At 40.2% G+C, this 14,072-nt stretch overlaps 1 protein-coding gene across 3 annotated transcripts in view; it reads right to left on the minus strand.

The window, feature by feature from the left end:
* The window catches only part of LOC139747376 (calpain-7-like), a 53,785-nt gene that overhangs the window by 14,744 nt on the left and 24,969 nt on the right, over positions 1-14,072 (minus strand). For all 3 annotated transcript variants that reach the window (XM_071659625.1, XM_071659626.1, XM_071659627.1), the window contains exons 2-6: positions 9,197-9,301; positions 7,121-7,344; positions 6,380-6,540; positions 5,652-5,763; positions 3,898-4,011 (exon numbers count right to left, since the gene is read on the minus strand). In XM_071659625.1, the coding sequence (XP_071515726.1) occupies positions 3,898-4,011; positions 5,652-5,763; positions 6,380-6,540; positions 7,121-7,334 (601 nt within the window). In that variant the 5' untranslated portion in view covers positions 7,335-7,344; positions 9,197-9,301. The remainder of the gene's footprint in view (positions 1-3,897; positions 4,012-5,651; positions 5,764-6,379; positions 6,541-7,120; positions 7,345-9,196; positions 9,302-14,072) is intronic.

Here is a 14,072-nt window from a genome sequence, read left to right on the forward strand (position 1 = left end):
TTACTCTCAACTTTCTTCTTTCACACACTTTACCAAACTCAGTCACCAGCTTCTGCAGTTTCTCACATGAATCAGCCACCAGTGCTGTATCATCAGCGAACAGCAACTGACACACTTCCCAAGCTCTCTCATCCACAACAGACTGCATACTTGCAGCTCTTTCCAAAACTCTTGCATTAACCTCCCTAACAACCCCATCCATAAACAAATTAAACAACCAAGGAGACATCACACACCCCTGCCGCAAACCTACATTCACTGAGAACCAATCACTATCCTCTCTTCCTACACATACACATGCCTTACATCCTCGATAAAAACTTTTCACTGCTTCTAACAACTTCCCTCCCACACCATGTATTCTTAATACCTTCCACAGAGCATCTCTATCAACTCTATCATATGCCTTCTCCAGATCCATAAATGCTACATACAAATCCATTTGCTTTTCTAAGTATTTCTCACATACATTCTTCAAAGCAAACACCTGATCCACACATCCTCTACCACTTTTGAAACCACACTGCTCTTCCCCAAACTGATGCTCTGTACATGCCTTCACCCTCTCAATCAATACCCTCCCATATAATTTACCAGGAATACTCAACAAACTTATACCTCTGGAATTTGAGCACTCTCTCTTATCCCCTTTGCTTTTGTACAATGGCATTAAGCAAGCATTCCACCAATCCTCAGGCACCTCACCATGAATCATACATACATTAAATAACCTTACCAACCAGTCAATAATATAGTCACCCCCTTTTTTAATAAATTCCACTGCAATACCATCCAAACCTGCTGCCTTGCTGGCTTTCATCTTCCGCAAAGCTTTTACTACCTCTTCTCTGTTTACCAAATCATTTTCCCTAACCCTCTCACTTCGCACACCACCTAGACCAAAACACCCTATATCTGCCAGTCTATCATCAAACACATTCAACAAACCTTCAAAATACTCACTCCATCTCCTTCTCACATCGCCACTACTTGTTATCACCTCCCCATTAGCCCCCCTTCACTGAAGTTCCCATTTGTTCTCTTGTCTTACACACTTTATTTACCTCCTTCCAAAACATCTTTTTATTCTCCCTAAAATTTAATGATACTCTCTCACCCCAACTCTCAATTGCCCTCTTTTTCACCTCTTGCACCTTTCTCTTGACCTGCCTCTTTCTTTTATACATCTCCCACTCATTTGCATTTTTTCCCTGCAAAAATAGTCCAAATGCCTCTCTCTTCTCTTTCACTAATAATCTTACTTCTTCATCCCACCACTGACTACCCTTTCTAATCAACCCACCTCCCATGCTTCTCATGCCACAAGCATCTTTTGCGCAAGCCATCACTGTTTCCCTAAATACATCCCATTCCTCCCCCACTCCCCTTACCTCCTTTGTTCCCACCTTTTTCCATTCTGTACTCAGTCTCTCCTGGTACTTCCTCACACAAGTCTCCTTCCCTAGCTCACTTACTCTCACCACTCTCTTCTCCCTAACATTCTCTCTTCTTTTCTGAAAACCCCTACAAATCTTCACCTTCGCCTCCACAAGATAATGATCAGACATCCCTCCAGTTGCACCTCTTAGCACATTAACATCCAAAAGTCTCTCTTTCGTGTGCCTATCAATTAACAAGTAATCCAACAATGCTCTCTGGCCATCTCTCCTACTTACGTATACTTATGTATATCTCGCTTTTTAAACCAGGTTTTCCCAATCACCAGTCCTTTTTCAGCACATAAATCTACAAGCTCTTCACCATTTCCATTTACAACACTGAACACCCCACGTATACCAATTATTCCCTCAACTGCCACATTACTCACCTTTGCATTCAAATCACCCATCACTATAACCCGGTCTTGTGCATCAAAACCACTAACACACTCATTCAGCTGCTCCCAAAACACTTGCCTCTCATGATCTTTCTTCTCATGCCCAGGTGCATATGCACCAATAATCACCCATCTCTCTCCATCCACTTTCAGTTTTACCCATATCAATCTAGAATTTACTTTCTTACACTCTACCACATACTCCCACCACTCCTGTTTCAGGAGTAGTGCTACTCCTTCCTTTGCTCTTGTCCTCTCACTAACCCCTGACTTTACTCCCAAGACATTCCCAAACCACTCTTCCCCTTTACCCTTGAGCTTCGTTTCACTCAGAGCCAAAACATCCAGGTTCCTTTCCTCAAACATACTACCTATCTCTCCTTTTTTCTCATCTTGGTTACATCCACACACGTTTAGACACCCCAATCTGAGCCTTCGAGGAGGATGAGCACTCCCCGCGTGACTCCTTCTTCTGTTTCCCCTTTTAGAAAGTTAAAATACAAGGAGGGGAGGGTTTGTAGCCCCCCGCTCCCGTCCCCTTTAGTCGCCTTTTACGACACGTGAGGAATGCGTGGGAAGTATTCTTTCTCCCCTATCCCTAGGGATATATATACATATACATACATATACATACACAGACATATACATACAAACTCATGTACATATCCATACTTGCTGCCTTCATCCATTCCCATTCCCAGCCTGCCACACACGAAGTAGCATCCCCCCCCAAGTGAGGCAGTGTCAGGAACAGACAAAAAGGCCACATTACACTCAGTCTCTAGCTGTCATGTGTAATGCACCGAAACCACAACTCCCTTTCCACATCCAGGCCCCAGGCCCTTCACATGCCCTGGTTCAATCCATTGACAGCATGTCGACCCTCGTATACCACACTGTTCTAATTCGCTCTATTCCTTGCACACCTTTCACCTCCTGTATGTTCAGGCCCCGATAGTTCAAAATGTTTTTCACTCCTGCCTTTCACCTCCAACTTGGTCTCCCGCTTCTCCTTCCCTCCACCTCTGACACATATATCCTCTTTGTCAATCTTCCCTCACTCAGTCTCTCCATGTGTCCAAACCATTTCAACACACCCTCTTCTGCTCTCTCAGCCATGCTCTTTTTTTTACCACAAATCTCTCTTATCCTTTCATTACTTACTTGATCAAACCACCTCACACCACATATTGTCCTCAAACATTTCATTTCCAGTACATCAACCCTCCTCCGCACAACCCTATCTATAGCTTATGCCTCCGACCATATAACATTGTTGGAACCACTATTCTTCAAACATACCCATTTTTGCTCTCCAAGATAACGTTCTTGCCTTCCACACATTCTTCAATGCTCGCTCCCAGAACCTTCCACTCATGTTTAATCTCACAAGCTTCTCCAAAAACAATGCCTGCACATTCATCCATTCTTGAACTTCTTTCACAGCATTGTTCTTAATGCCATCATTCAACACACCATACAGACTGAGACAAAAATAATCTTGAAACATGTTAGCCTGATTTAGATACTAAGTCCATTATCTGCATACATTACTCTATAAACATTTTAAATTTTTAATCTTTACTCTTTCTAATAATAAATTCTGACATCTATAAACTAATAGAATTTACACATCAAATACCAAACTAAGATTAACACATTACATGTTCTATCTTTATTACTATCAGTTAAAATATTTCACTCTTACAAATCTTAGTTAGGTCTATGCTGTGTAATATCCTGCTGATTTTTGTATCTATATAGACAGATGTACAAATCAGCAAGAAATTAAATACCATAAATCTAAGTAAGAGTATCCCATTTTACAAGTTTTTCTTGCAATATTAGCAATACAGAACACACAATCTTTGCACTTTCAATGAAAGCATAAAAAGTATCTAACAAATAAAATTACGGAAGAAGACCTAAGACAGCACCTGCAGCTGAATTAGCAGCACAGCATTATTAGCTAAAGTAACCACCACTGCTTCTAATATGACCATCACCACCAATTAGACATTACATCATCCCTACATTTGTTTTCAGCTGTTTATACTTACTTTTTGGCTGGGGTCTGGAGTCAACCAGATTTCCAAAGCCCAGTGGAGGAATGGCTCGGGATGGTGATACTTTCTGATGCTGTGGTTTGTTAGATCTGTCCTCAGCCGCACCAGCTACAGCATCAAGAATTTGTAATGAATAGCACATAACTAATTACTACCATGTCTTATCAATGAGATAAATGAAAATAATAACTTCTAAAATTTCTTTTGAGCACTATCCATATGTCTAAGTTTACATGAGCTCCAGCATGCACTAAATATTACTTTCTTCAAATAATCACTTCATGGAATGCCGCATCTTTCATCACATATTACTATAAGCCCAAACACTGCACAATTCTAATCTAATCTAGTGTATCTTTTATGAGATTTCTAAGTTACAAACATTGCACATCATTCACATAATGTCCAAAATAGTTTTTCAAGTAACACCTTCATCACTTAAAATTTTAACTGCTGATTAATTTCCTTTAGTCTATCTATCCATCTATATCTCTGATGCCTTTTCCCTCCAGGAACTCTCTCATGGGGGTGCCCTTTTGTCATCACTCAGCAACTATCACTTTCTATTTTACAAGGAATTCACATTTTTTATACTTCTATTTTGACTTTTAACCATTTCTTTTATGTCACATAGCAGAAAAGGTATATACTTAGAGACTGGATGAATGCAGTGTTCATAAAGTTTAAAATCAGATATGTAATGTAGTATTTGTATGCAGAGCAAGTGTAAGTAGAAAGGTATATGATGGACTGCCATAAAGATGGTACAAATACTCATATGCTTTTCCAAGGAGGTATAAGCTGCACAATCTAGGCTTTCAGTGCAAATTTTTCTTGAAGAAATGCAAGAAAAACACATGATATGCAGTACTGAAAGTGTTATGCCTAACAAGCAGCCCCTAGTCAAAGATGTTTTACATACAATGTGATAATAATAAAGGCTTTAGAATCTCCCAAAATATATGTTAAAAGCTGAGGTCTATCACTTCTGGTCAGTAAAGTCTTTCTAATACACTATACATAAATCATTCATGTAATCATCAGGGGCAGAATGAATTTAACACCCTTTATAGTATGGAGGATGAGACTTGGCAGAACCAAAATGTGGGTAGTGTGCTTGGACAGTGAGAGCAGTTAACTGAAAAAAATGTCTGTTTAGTGGAAAGGATTACAAATGGTGAGACTTCACATAATGTAAACAAATACAACAAAGGTTTACAAGAGTTGACCAATGTGAATGGATGAGACAGATGTTTACAAAGAAAAAGATGGACTGAATGTTGAAAAAGTTATGAATAAAAATCCACATTTGTTATTATCACCCACAATTGTGTAAGAAGATCCTGAACCAGGTTAAAACATAACACCTTTCAGTGTTATTCTCTTGATATGAAAATCAGATAAAATCATACGTTAAAGATATATTTAGCAATATGTTCTTAGTTGTGTGAAACTGCATATAAAATTGGAAGATTGAAAGACTCATAAATTTATTGATGAAATATACCTATACAAAAAACTTAAAAACAGTACAAGTACATCAATTCATACTAACGTCTGATGAGAGTGAAATGCATTTAAATACCCTGGTTTGTCCATGAATCAATGTAGCATGTGATATCTGATTTTGAATTCAGGAAATAGTGCAAAGAATATAAAGGCACAAAGAAAAGCAAACTCCGATGTAAGAAAAATGAACTATTCTGCCTTTCTATAAAAAGGTAACTGGTGTGCTATACTGCACCTACCTTCTTCTTCTATTGGTGTCTCCTGTGCCTTAAGAACTTCAGCTCGAGACAATGCTTGTTCAGCTAACTTGCGCAGTTTGTCTGTTATTTTTGCATTGCTGGCATTCTTACACTGTGGAGATAGGCATTTCTCATTCAAGATCATTCCTTGCTTTCTAGACAGTTTGCATTAATAATCTAATTTTCATGCATTTGCTCCAATATGAGTTACATAAACTGCTTTGCCCAGCCAACCTCATATTCAAACCTAACTCCATGAACATATTTCACTACTTGAACATTCATCTTAATAAATCTCCAGTTTTTCTCAAACTCATATCAGAATTGCTCTTTAAAAGCATTCATAACAGCTACTTTCTTTGCCTACATTAATTCTTTGTCTTGTAAACTGCAAGCACCTCAGATTGATATCCCACAACAACCTGACGAAGTCTATCAAAACCTATTACAGCGTCTGCTTTCATCTTCAAGGCGTTTCCATGGACAATGCTCCTTTGATATGCTGTTACCATTCTCATCTTTATCACTCTTATTGATACAAGGAGGCTCATTAGCCAAAATCTTAAAAGAACAATTCTGCCACCATGCTCTGAATGTGGGAAATGGTACCCATGGTAAAGATACCATAAATAAATACATTCTTCTTTGACTGTATATTAATTCAATTGTTATCACTAATATCATCATTCATATTGCAATACTACTTATATGCAAATTTTAAGACTCACAGCTTCAAGGCAAAGCTGCACAGCATTTGAGTAAAGTTCAATGGCTTCTTCAGCATTACCAGCCTCGTCTTCATCAAATGCCTCCAAAAGGAGGAAGTTAGCTCGACCCAGTTCACACTGACCTCCTTCTTTGGTAATTTGCGTTGAAGAAGCCTGGGTCTCTGAATGAAAAATAAACACTGATCTTGATATATGTAAATGTGATGTACCAGTATGCATGTATTACTTTTGTTCTATCTATATCTCTGATGCCCATTCCCTCTGGGAACTCCCATGAGGGGAATGACCACAATAAGAGTCTCCACTTATCATTGTTCTTACATGCCTCCCTCACATAAGACATTCCATGCATTCTTCTCCCATTTCTCTCCCTCTAATACTCTTCCACCATATTTCACCATATCACAGGTGGTTTTCCTCTCACACTAACCCCTTTAATCATACTAAAAATGGATGGAGAGTTGAGTGAAAGTTTTGGTATACCTGTGGGTGTGAGGCAGGGCTGTGTAATGTCACTGTGGGTTTCTTTGTATGCATGGATGGAATGATAAGAGAAGTAAAAGCACAAACTTTCATCTAACTCTTATACAATTTGGTTTCAGTAGCATATTTCTTTTCAATTATGGATTTTACTGTACAAATGAAAGTGTCAAACACTAGTCTCTATATTGATGGAATTAAAACAAAAATCTCTAATTTAGTAGTTCTTATGCACAACATACTAAAAAGCAAAATCCATACCATTTTGTTCTAGAACCAGTGCTCTCTTTCTATATTGCTGAATTCGATCCAAGATAGCTGGTGAACACAGTCCAAGAGTTGTAGCACGGTCCAAGTATGCTGCTGCCTGATGGTACATATAGATTGCTGCCTGATGACTCCCTGTGGAGTCAAAGTGTGTGGCTTGACGTGCCACTTCTGCTGCATGGTTTATGCACTCTTCAGCCTCACTCATCTTGAGTTATCTAAGAAAGTAATACCAATGAAAATGCATCAGAATACCGTAAGAAGAAAAAGAAGAAAAAAAAGATGTGCTACACAAGTCTCTTGTGCAACCTGTGCAGTGTAATTCCTCTTTGACTATCCTAATTCAAAAGCTCAGCCGAACTGGTTCATCTGATCACACTCTTATAAATGTATCTATTTCAATGGCAACTGCTGCTGCAGCAGCTACCCCTCTAAACATAAATATTGGCACCTCACTAGAGCTGACTGGCATGACATGAAAACTCTTCTCTGGCTTTCCTTGGGTAAATTACCGACTCTTATGAGGTGATGTTCTGTCTTCACCAAGTACATCGCAAAGGTTACTGTTGGCAAATGGGAGCATTTAACCCATCTTTCCCCAAGACAACCTCTTCCAATCCATGGTTCAAACGTTCCTCTTCTGAGGCCATTCAGGCAAGAGATAAAGCATATGGGCCATGGAAAATCTCTCCATCCTCTGACTCGCATTCACCATATCTCCATCAAAAATTTCTCACAACTTCTCTTTCACCTTTGACAGTTCTATAATTTCACCTCGACTCAATGAACACACTTGGTATTATTGTAACATCCACTCTATCTTGGAAACTCTACAGTAAATGATTTCACCTCGACTCAATGAACACACTTGGTATTATTGTAACATCCACTCTATCTTGGAAACCCTACAGTAAAGAAATAGCTAAGTCCGTCTAAGAAACTAGGAATGCTACTTAGATGTTGAAACTTCTTTCTTTCTGAACAGTTGCTCCATTCATAAAAAAGATTGATCAGTCTTTGAATGAAGCACTGCTCTGCACCTTCATTTGACATAGTTGAATAAAAGCAGTCCGACTTATAAACTCCCCAATGTTAACTTCTAAACTTGATCTGCTTGCCCTATGCCACAAGGCTGGCTTACTATCCCTCACTTCTAAGTATTACTTGGTTTTTGCTCCTGTAGGCTGGCTGCTTATATGCCCCCACCACTAGCTTGACCGTGCAATACTCGGCAAGTTGTTGCATCAAATAATTATTGTGTGGCAGTTGGCAACTCAAGAGCGAGCAGTTTTTTAACTGTTTCTTTCCCTAAGCCTCAAAGCTTCAGAACTCTTCTCCCTCTCATGTCTTCCCTAAAAACTATGACCTGGTACATTCTAGGACAGGTTTTTCACTGCCTTTAAAATTTGAAAATACTTTCCCCTTGTCTTTTCTTTTTCCTTCTCATTAACCTCTCTGTATTTCAATTAAGGCCCAGTCTTGAAGAGGACTTTTGTCTATGATTAGAGCCTCCAATGTGAGAAAGTATTTTCTTTTCAGTCACATTGCACATTTCTGGTCACACTAAAAAGATGAAGTTGATTAGCAGCCATAACAAGTTGTGAGAATTGTGGCAGTAAGTGCTGTCTGGCTGACAAAGGTGACCACAACTGATGAAGTACTTCAGACATATGGAGAAGATAAATGAAAAAAGACTGACTAAAAGGATCTGTGTCATATGTTCAGGGAACAAGGTGGAGGGGGGAGAATGAGAAGGAGCCAGAAAGACAGAGTGAAGAAGGCTTTGGATATCAAGACCTGAATGCTGAGAGGGGTGAGTGGCATGAATGGAACAGAATACATTCCATTCACACCTCCCACCCTTCTCAGTATACATGGGGCAGTCAAGGGGCTTGGCTGTTGATGGCAGGCCCTGGTTTCACTACATTTTACCCTTCATGATAGTTAGAAAGTGGATGGTTGCAGATGTGGCTCTTGCTCAACTGTTCCTGTCACCAACTTGCTAAGGAAGGAGAAACACTCAAGGAAAAAAAAAAAATGATTTATCATAATAATATGACAACAACCAACCTGAATGATGGATGGGCATCTGGTTGAGTTGTAAGCCTGCTATCTGCCTGAAACTGCCAGGGATCAAATGTGGTCCAATGACTGGCAGAATATTCACTGCACCACCTGTGAAATGTTGTACAAAATATGAAACATACACTGCATGGTGTTGCAGGAAACATTTAGTGTACCACATTATCAAAGTTAATTCTTACTGTTCTAAGAGGCTTGTTTTTACAAAAAATTTTGAACTTCATGAAATTATATAAAAATTGCTCTTTAAGATATTTACAGGAATACTAACTTCATTGAAACTTATCAATGGTGAAATTATACAAAAACTGCTCTATACATTATTTCCAAGATTTTATTTTATTTATTTTGCTTTCTCGCTGTCTCCCGCGTTAGCGAGGTAGCGCAAGGAAACAGACGTAAGAATGGCGCAACCCGCCCACATACACATGTATATACATACACGTCCACACCCGCAAATATACATACCTATACATCTCAATGTACACATATATATACACACACAGACATATACATATATACACATGTACATAATTCATACTGTCTGCCTTTATTTATTCCCATCGCCACCTCGCCACACATGGAATAACAACCCCCTCCCCCTCATGTGTGCGGGGTAACGCTAGGAAAAGACAACAAAGGCCCCATTCGTTCACACTCAGTCTCTAGCTGTCATGTAATAATGCACCGAAACCAAAGCTCCCTTTCCACATCCAGGCCCCACACAACTTTCCATGGTTTACCCCAGACGCTTCACATGCCCTGGTTCAATCCACTGACAGCACATCGACCCCGGTATACCACATCGTTCCAATTCACTCTATTCCTTGCACGCCTTTCACCCTCCTGCATGTTCAGGCCCCGATCACTCAAAATCTTTTTCACTCCATCTTTCCACCTCCAATTTGGTCTCCCACTTCTCCTCGTTCCCTCCACCTCTGACACATATATCCTCTTGGTCAATCTTTCCTCACTCATTCTCTCCATGTGACCAAACCATTTCAAAACACCCTCTTCTGCTCTCTCAACCACACTCTTTTGATTTCCACACATCTCTCTTACCCTTACATTACTTACTCAATCAAACCACCTCACACCACATATTGTCCTCAAACATCCCATTTCCAGCACACCCCCCCCTCCTGCGCACAACTCTATCCATAGCCCACGCCTCGCAACCATACAACATTGTTGGAACCACTATTCCTTCAAACATACCCATTTTTGCTTTCCGAGATAATGTTCTCGACTTCCAAACATTCTTCAAGGCTCCCAGAATTTTCGCCCCCTCCCCTACCCTATGATTCACTTCCACTTCCATGGTTCCATCCGCTGCCAGCTCCACTCCTAGATATCTAAAACACTTTACTTCCTCCAGTTTTTCTCCATTCAAACTCACCTCCCAATGACTTGACCCTCAACCCTACTGTACCTAATAACCTTGCTCTTATTCACATTTACTCTTAACTTTCTTCTTTCACACACTTTACCAAACTCAGTCACCAGCTTCTGCAGTTTCTCACACGAATCAGCCACCAGTGCTGTATCATCAGTGAACAACAACTGACTCACTTCCCATGCTCTCTCATCCACAACAGACTGCATACTTGCCCCTCTTTCCAAAACTCTTGCATTCACCTCCCTAACAACCCCATCCATAAACAAATTAAACAACCATGGAGACATCACACACCCCTGCCGCAAACCTACATTCACTGAGAACCAATCACTTTCCTCTCTTCCTACACGTATACATGCCTTACATCCTCGATAAAAACTTTTCACTGCTTCTAACAACTTGCCTCCCACACCATATATTCTTAATACCTTCCACAGAGCATCTCTATCAACTCTATCATATGCCTTCTCCAGATCCATAAATGCTACATACAAATCCATTTGCTTCTCTAAGTATTTCTCACATACATTCTTCAAAGCAAACATCTGATCCACACATCCTCTACCACTTCTGAAACCACACTGCTCTTCCCTAATCTGATGCTCTGTACATGCCTTCACCCTCTCAATCAATACCCTCCCATATAATTTACCAGGAATACTCAACAAACTTATACCTCTGTAATTTGAGCACCCACTCTTATCCCCTTTGCCTTTGTACAATGGCACTATGCAAGAATTCCGCCAATCCTCAGGCACCTTACCATGAATCATACATACATTAAATAGCCTTACCAACCAGTCAACAATACAGTCACCCCCCTTTTTTTAATAAATTCCACTGCAATACCATCCAAACCTGCTGCCTTGCCAGCTTTCATCTTCCGCAAAGCTTTTACTACCTCTTCTCTGTTTACCAAATCATTTTCCCTAACCCTCTCACTTTGCACACCACCTAGAACAAAACACCCTATATCTGCCACTCTATCATCAAACACATTCAACAAACCTTCAAAATACTCACTCCATCTCCTCACATCACCACTACTTGTTATCACCTCTCTATTAGCCCCCTTCACTGAAGTTCCCATTTGTTCTCCTGTCTTACGCACTTTATTTACCTCCTTCCAAAACATCTTTTTATTCTCCCTAAAATTTAATGATACTCTCTCACCCCAACTCTCATTTGACCTCTTTTTCACCTCTTGCACCTTTCTCTTGACCTCCTGCCTCTTTCTTTTATACATCTCCCACTCATTTGCATTTTTTCCCTGCAAAAATAGTCCAAATGCCTCTCTCTCTTCTCTTTCACTAATAATCTTACTTCTTCATCCCATCACTCACTACCCTTTCTAATCAATGCACCTCCCACGCTTCTCATGCCACAAGCATCTTTTGCGCAAGCCATCACTGCTTCCCTAAATACATCCCATTCCTCCCCCACTCCTCTTACCTCCTTTGTTCTCACCTTTTTCCATTCTGTACTCAGTCTCTCCTGGTACTTCCTCACACAAGTCTCCTTCCCTAGCTCACTTACTCTCACTACTCTCTTCACCCTGACATTCTCTCTTCTTTTCTGAAAACCCCTACAAATCTTCACCTTCGCCTCCACAAGATAATGATCAGACATCCCTCCAGTTGCACCTCTCAGCACATTAACATCCAAAAGTCTCTCTTTTGCGCGCCTATCAATTAACACGTAATCCAATAACGCTCTCTGGCCATCTCATCTGGCCTACTTACATACGTATACTTATGTATATCTCGCTTTTTAAACCAGGTTTTTCCAATCACCAGTCCTTTTTCAGCACATAAATCTACAAGCTCTTCACCATTTCCATTTACAACACTGAACACCCCATGCATACCAATTATTCCCTCAACTGCCACATTACTCACCTTTGCATTCAAATCACCCATCACTATAACCCGGTCTTGTGCATCAAAACCACTAACACACTCATTCAGCTGCTCCCAAAACACTTGCCTCTCATGATATTTCTTCTCATGCCCAGGTGCATATGCACCAATAATCACCCATCTCTCTCCATCCACTTTCAATTTTACCCATATCAATCTAGAATTTACTTTCTTACACTCTATCACATACTCCCACAATTCCTGTTTCACGAGTAGTGCTACTCCTTCCCTTGCTCTTGTCCTCTCACTAACCCCTGACTTTACTCCCAAGACATTCCCAGACCACTCTTCCCCTTTACCCTTGAGCTTCGTTTCACTCAGAGCCAAAACATCCAGGTTCCTTTCCTCAAACATACTACCTATCTCTCCTTTTTTCTCATCTTGGTTACATCCACACACATTTAGACACCCCAATCTGAGCCTTCGAGGAGGATGAGCACTCCCCGCGTGACTCCTTCTTCTGTTTCCCCTTTTAGAAAGTTAAAATACAAGGAGGGGAGGGTTTCTGGGCCCCAGCTCCCGTCCCCTTTAGTCGCCCTCTACGACAAGTGAGGAATGCGTGGGAAGTATTCTTTCTCCCCATCCCCTATACAAGAATATCAATATATATTCTAAAACATTTAAATATTGAGAAAATACTCACAAATCTGTCAAGCGTGAGGAGTCATGAGTAAACTTAATTCATTTTGGAAAGCATAAGCAAAAACTTTGAAGCAAAGTACTTCAAGAAAAATGTACATTACATTCTTCTCAAACAAATAAAATTAACAGAAAAATTTATGAGCATTCAAAGGTTCTAAACAAAGAATAAGTTCATTCAACTGAGGCAGTGCTAGTGATACCTCTAAACACATTTTGCTACACTGCACTATCACTTGGGGCAGAATTACAACACTGTAACCACCAACTCGGACACAGAGATTATATAGACATACATAAGTTCATCAATCTTGTCATTAATGCACAAGGACTCTGTCTAGAATTTTTTAAGAATTATTTTCAAAAAGTATTATCTTTTTCAGTGACATTACTTCTGTGAGTGAAAAAGATTTTGAGCGATCAAGGCCTGAACATGCAGCAGGGTGAAAGGCGTGCAAGGAATAGAGTGAACTGGAACGATGTGGTATACCGGAGTCAGTGTGCTGTCAATGGATTGAACTAGGGCATGTGAAGTGTTTGGGGTAAACCATGGAAAGTTTTGTGGGGCCTGGATGTGGAAAGGGAGCTGTGGTTTGTGGTTTCGGTGCATTATACATGACAGCTAGAGACTGAGTGTGAACGAATGTGGCCTTTGTTGTCCTTTCCTAGCACTACCTTGTCGCACATGAGGGGGAGAGGGGGATGGTATTCATGTGTGGCGAGGTGGCGATGGGAATAATAAAAGCAGACAGTTGAATTATGTGCATGTGTATATATGTATATGTCTTGTGGTATATATATGTGTACATATGAAATGTATAGGTATGTATATTTGCATGTGGACGTGTATGATATACATGGATGGGTGGGGCCATTTCTTTCGTCTGTTTCCTTGCGCTACCTCACT

Source organism: Panulirus ornatus, chromosome 68 (assembly GCF_036320965.1).
Source record: "Panulirus ornatus isolate Po-2019 chromosome 68, ASM3632096v1, whole genome shotgun sequence".
Classification (NCBI taxonomy): domain Eukaryota; kingdom Metazoa; phylum Arthropoda; class Malacostraca; order Decapoda; family Palinuridae; genus Panulirus; species Panulirus ornatus.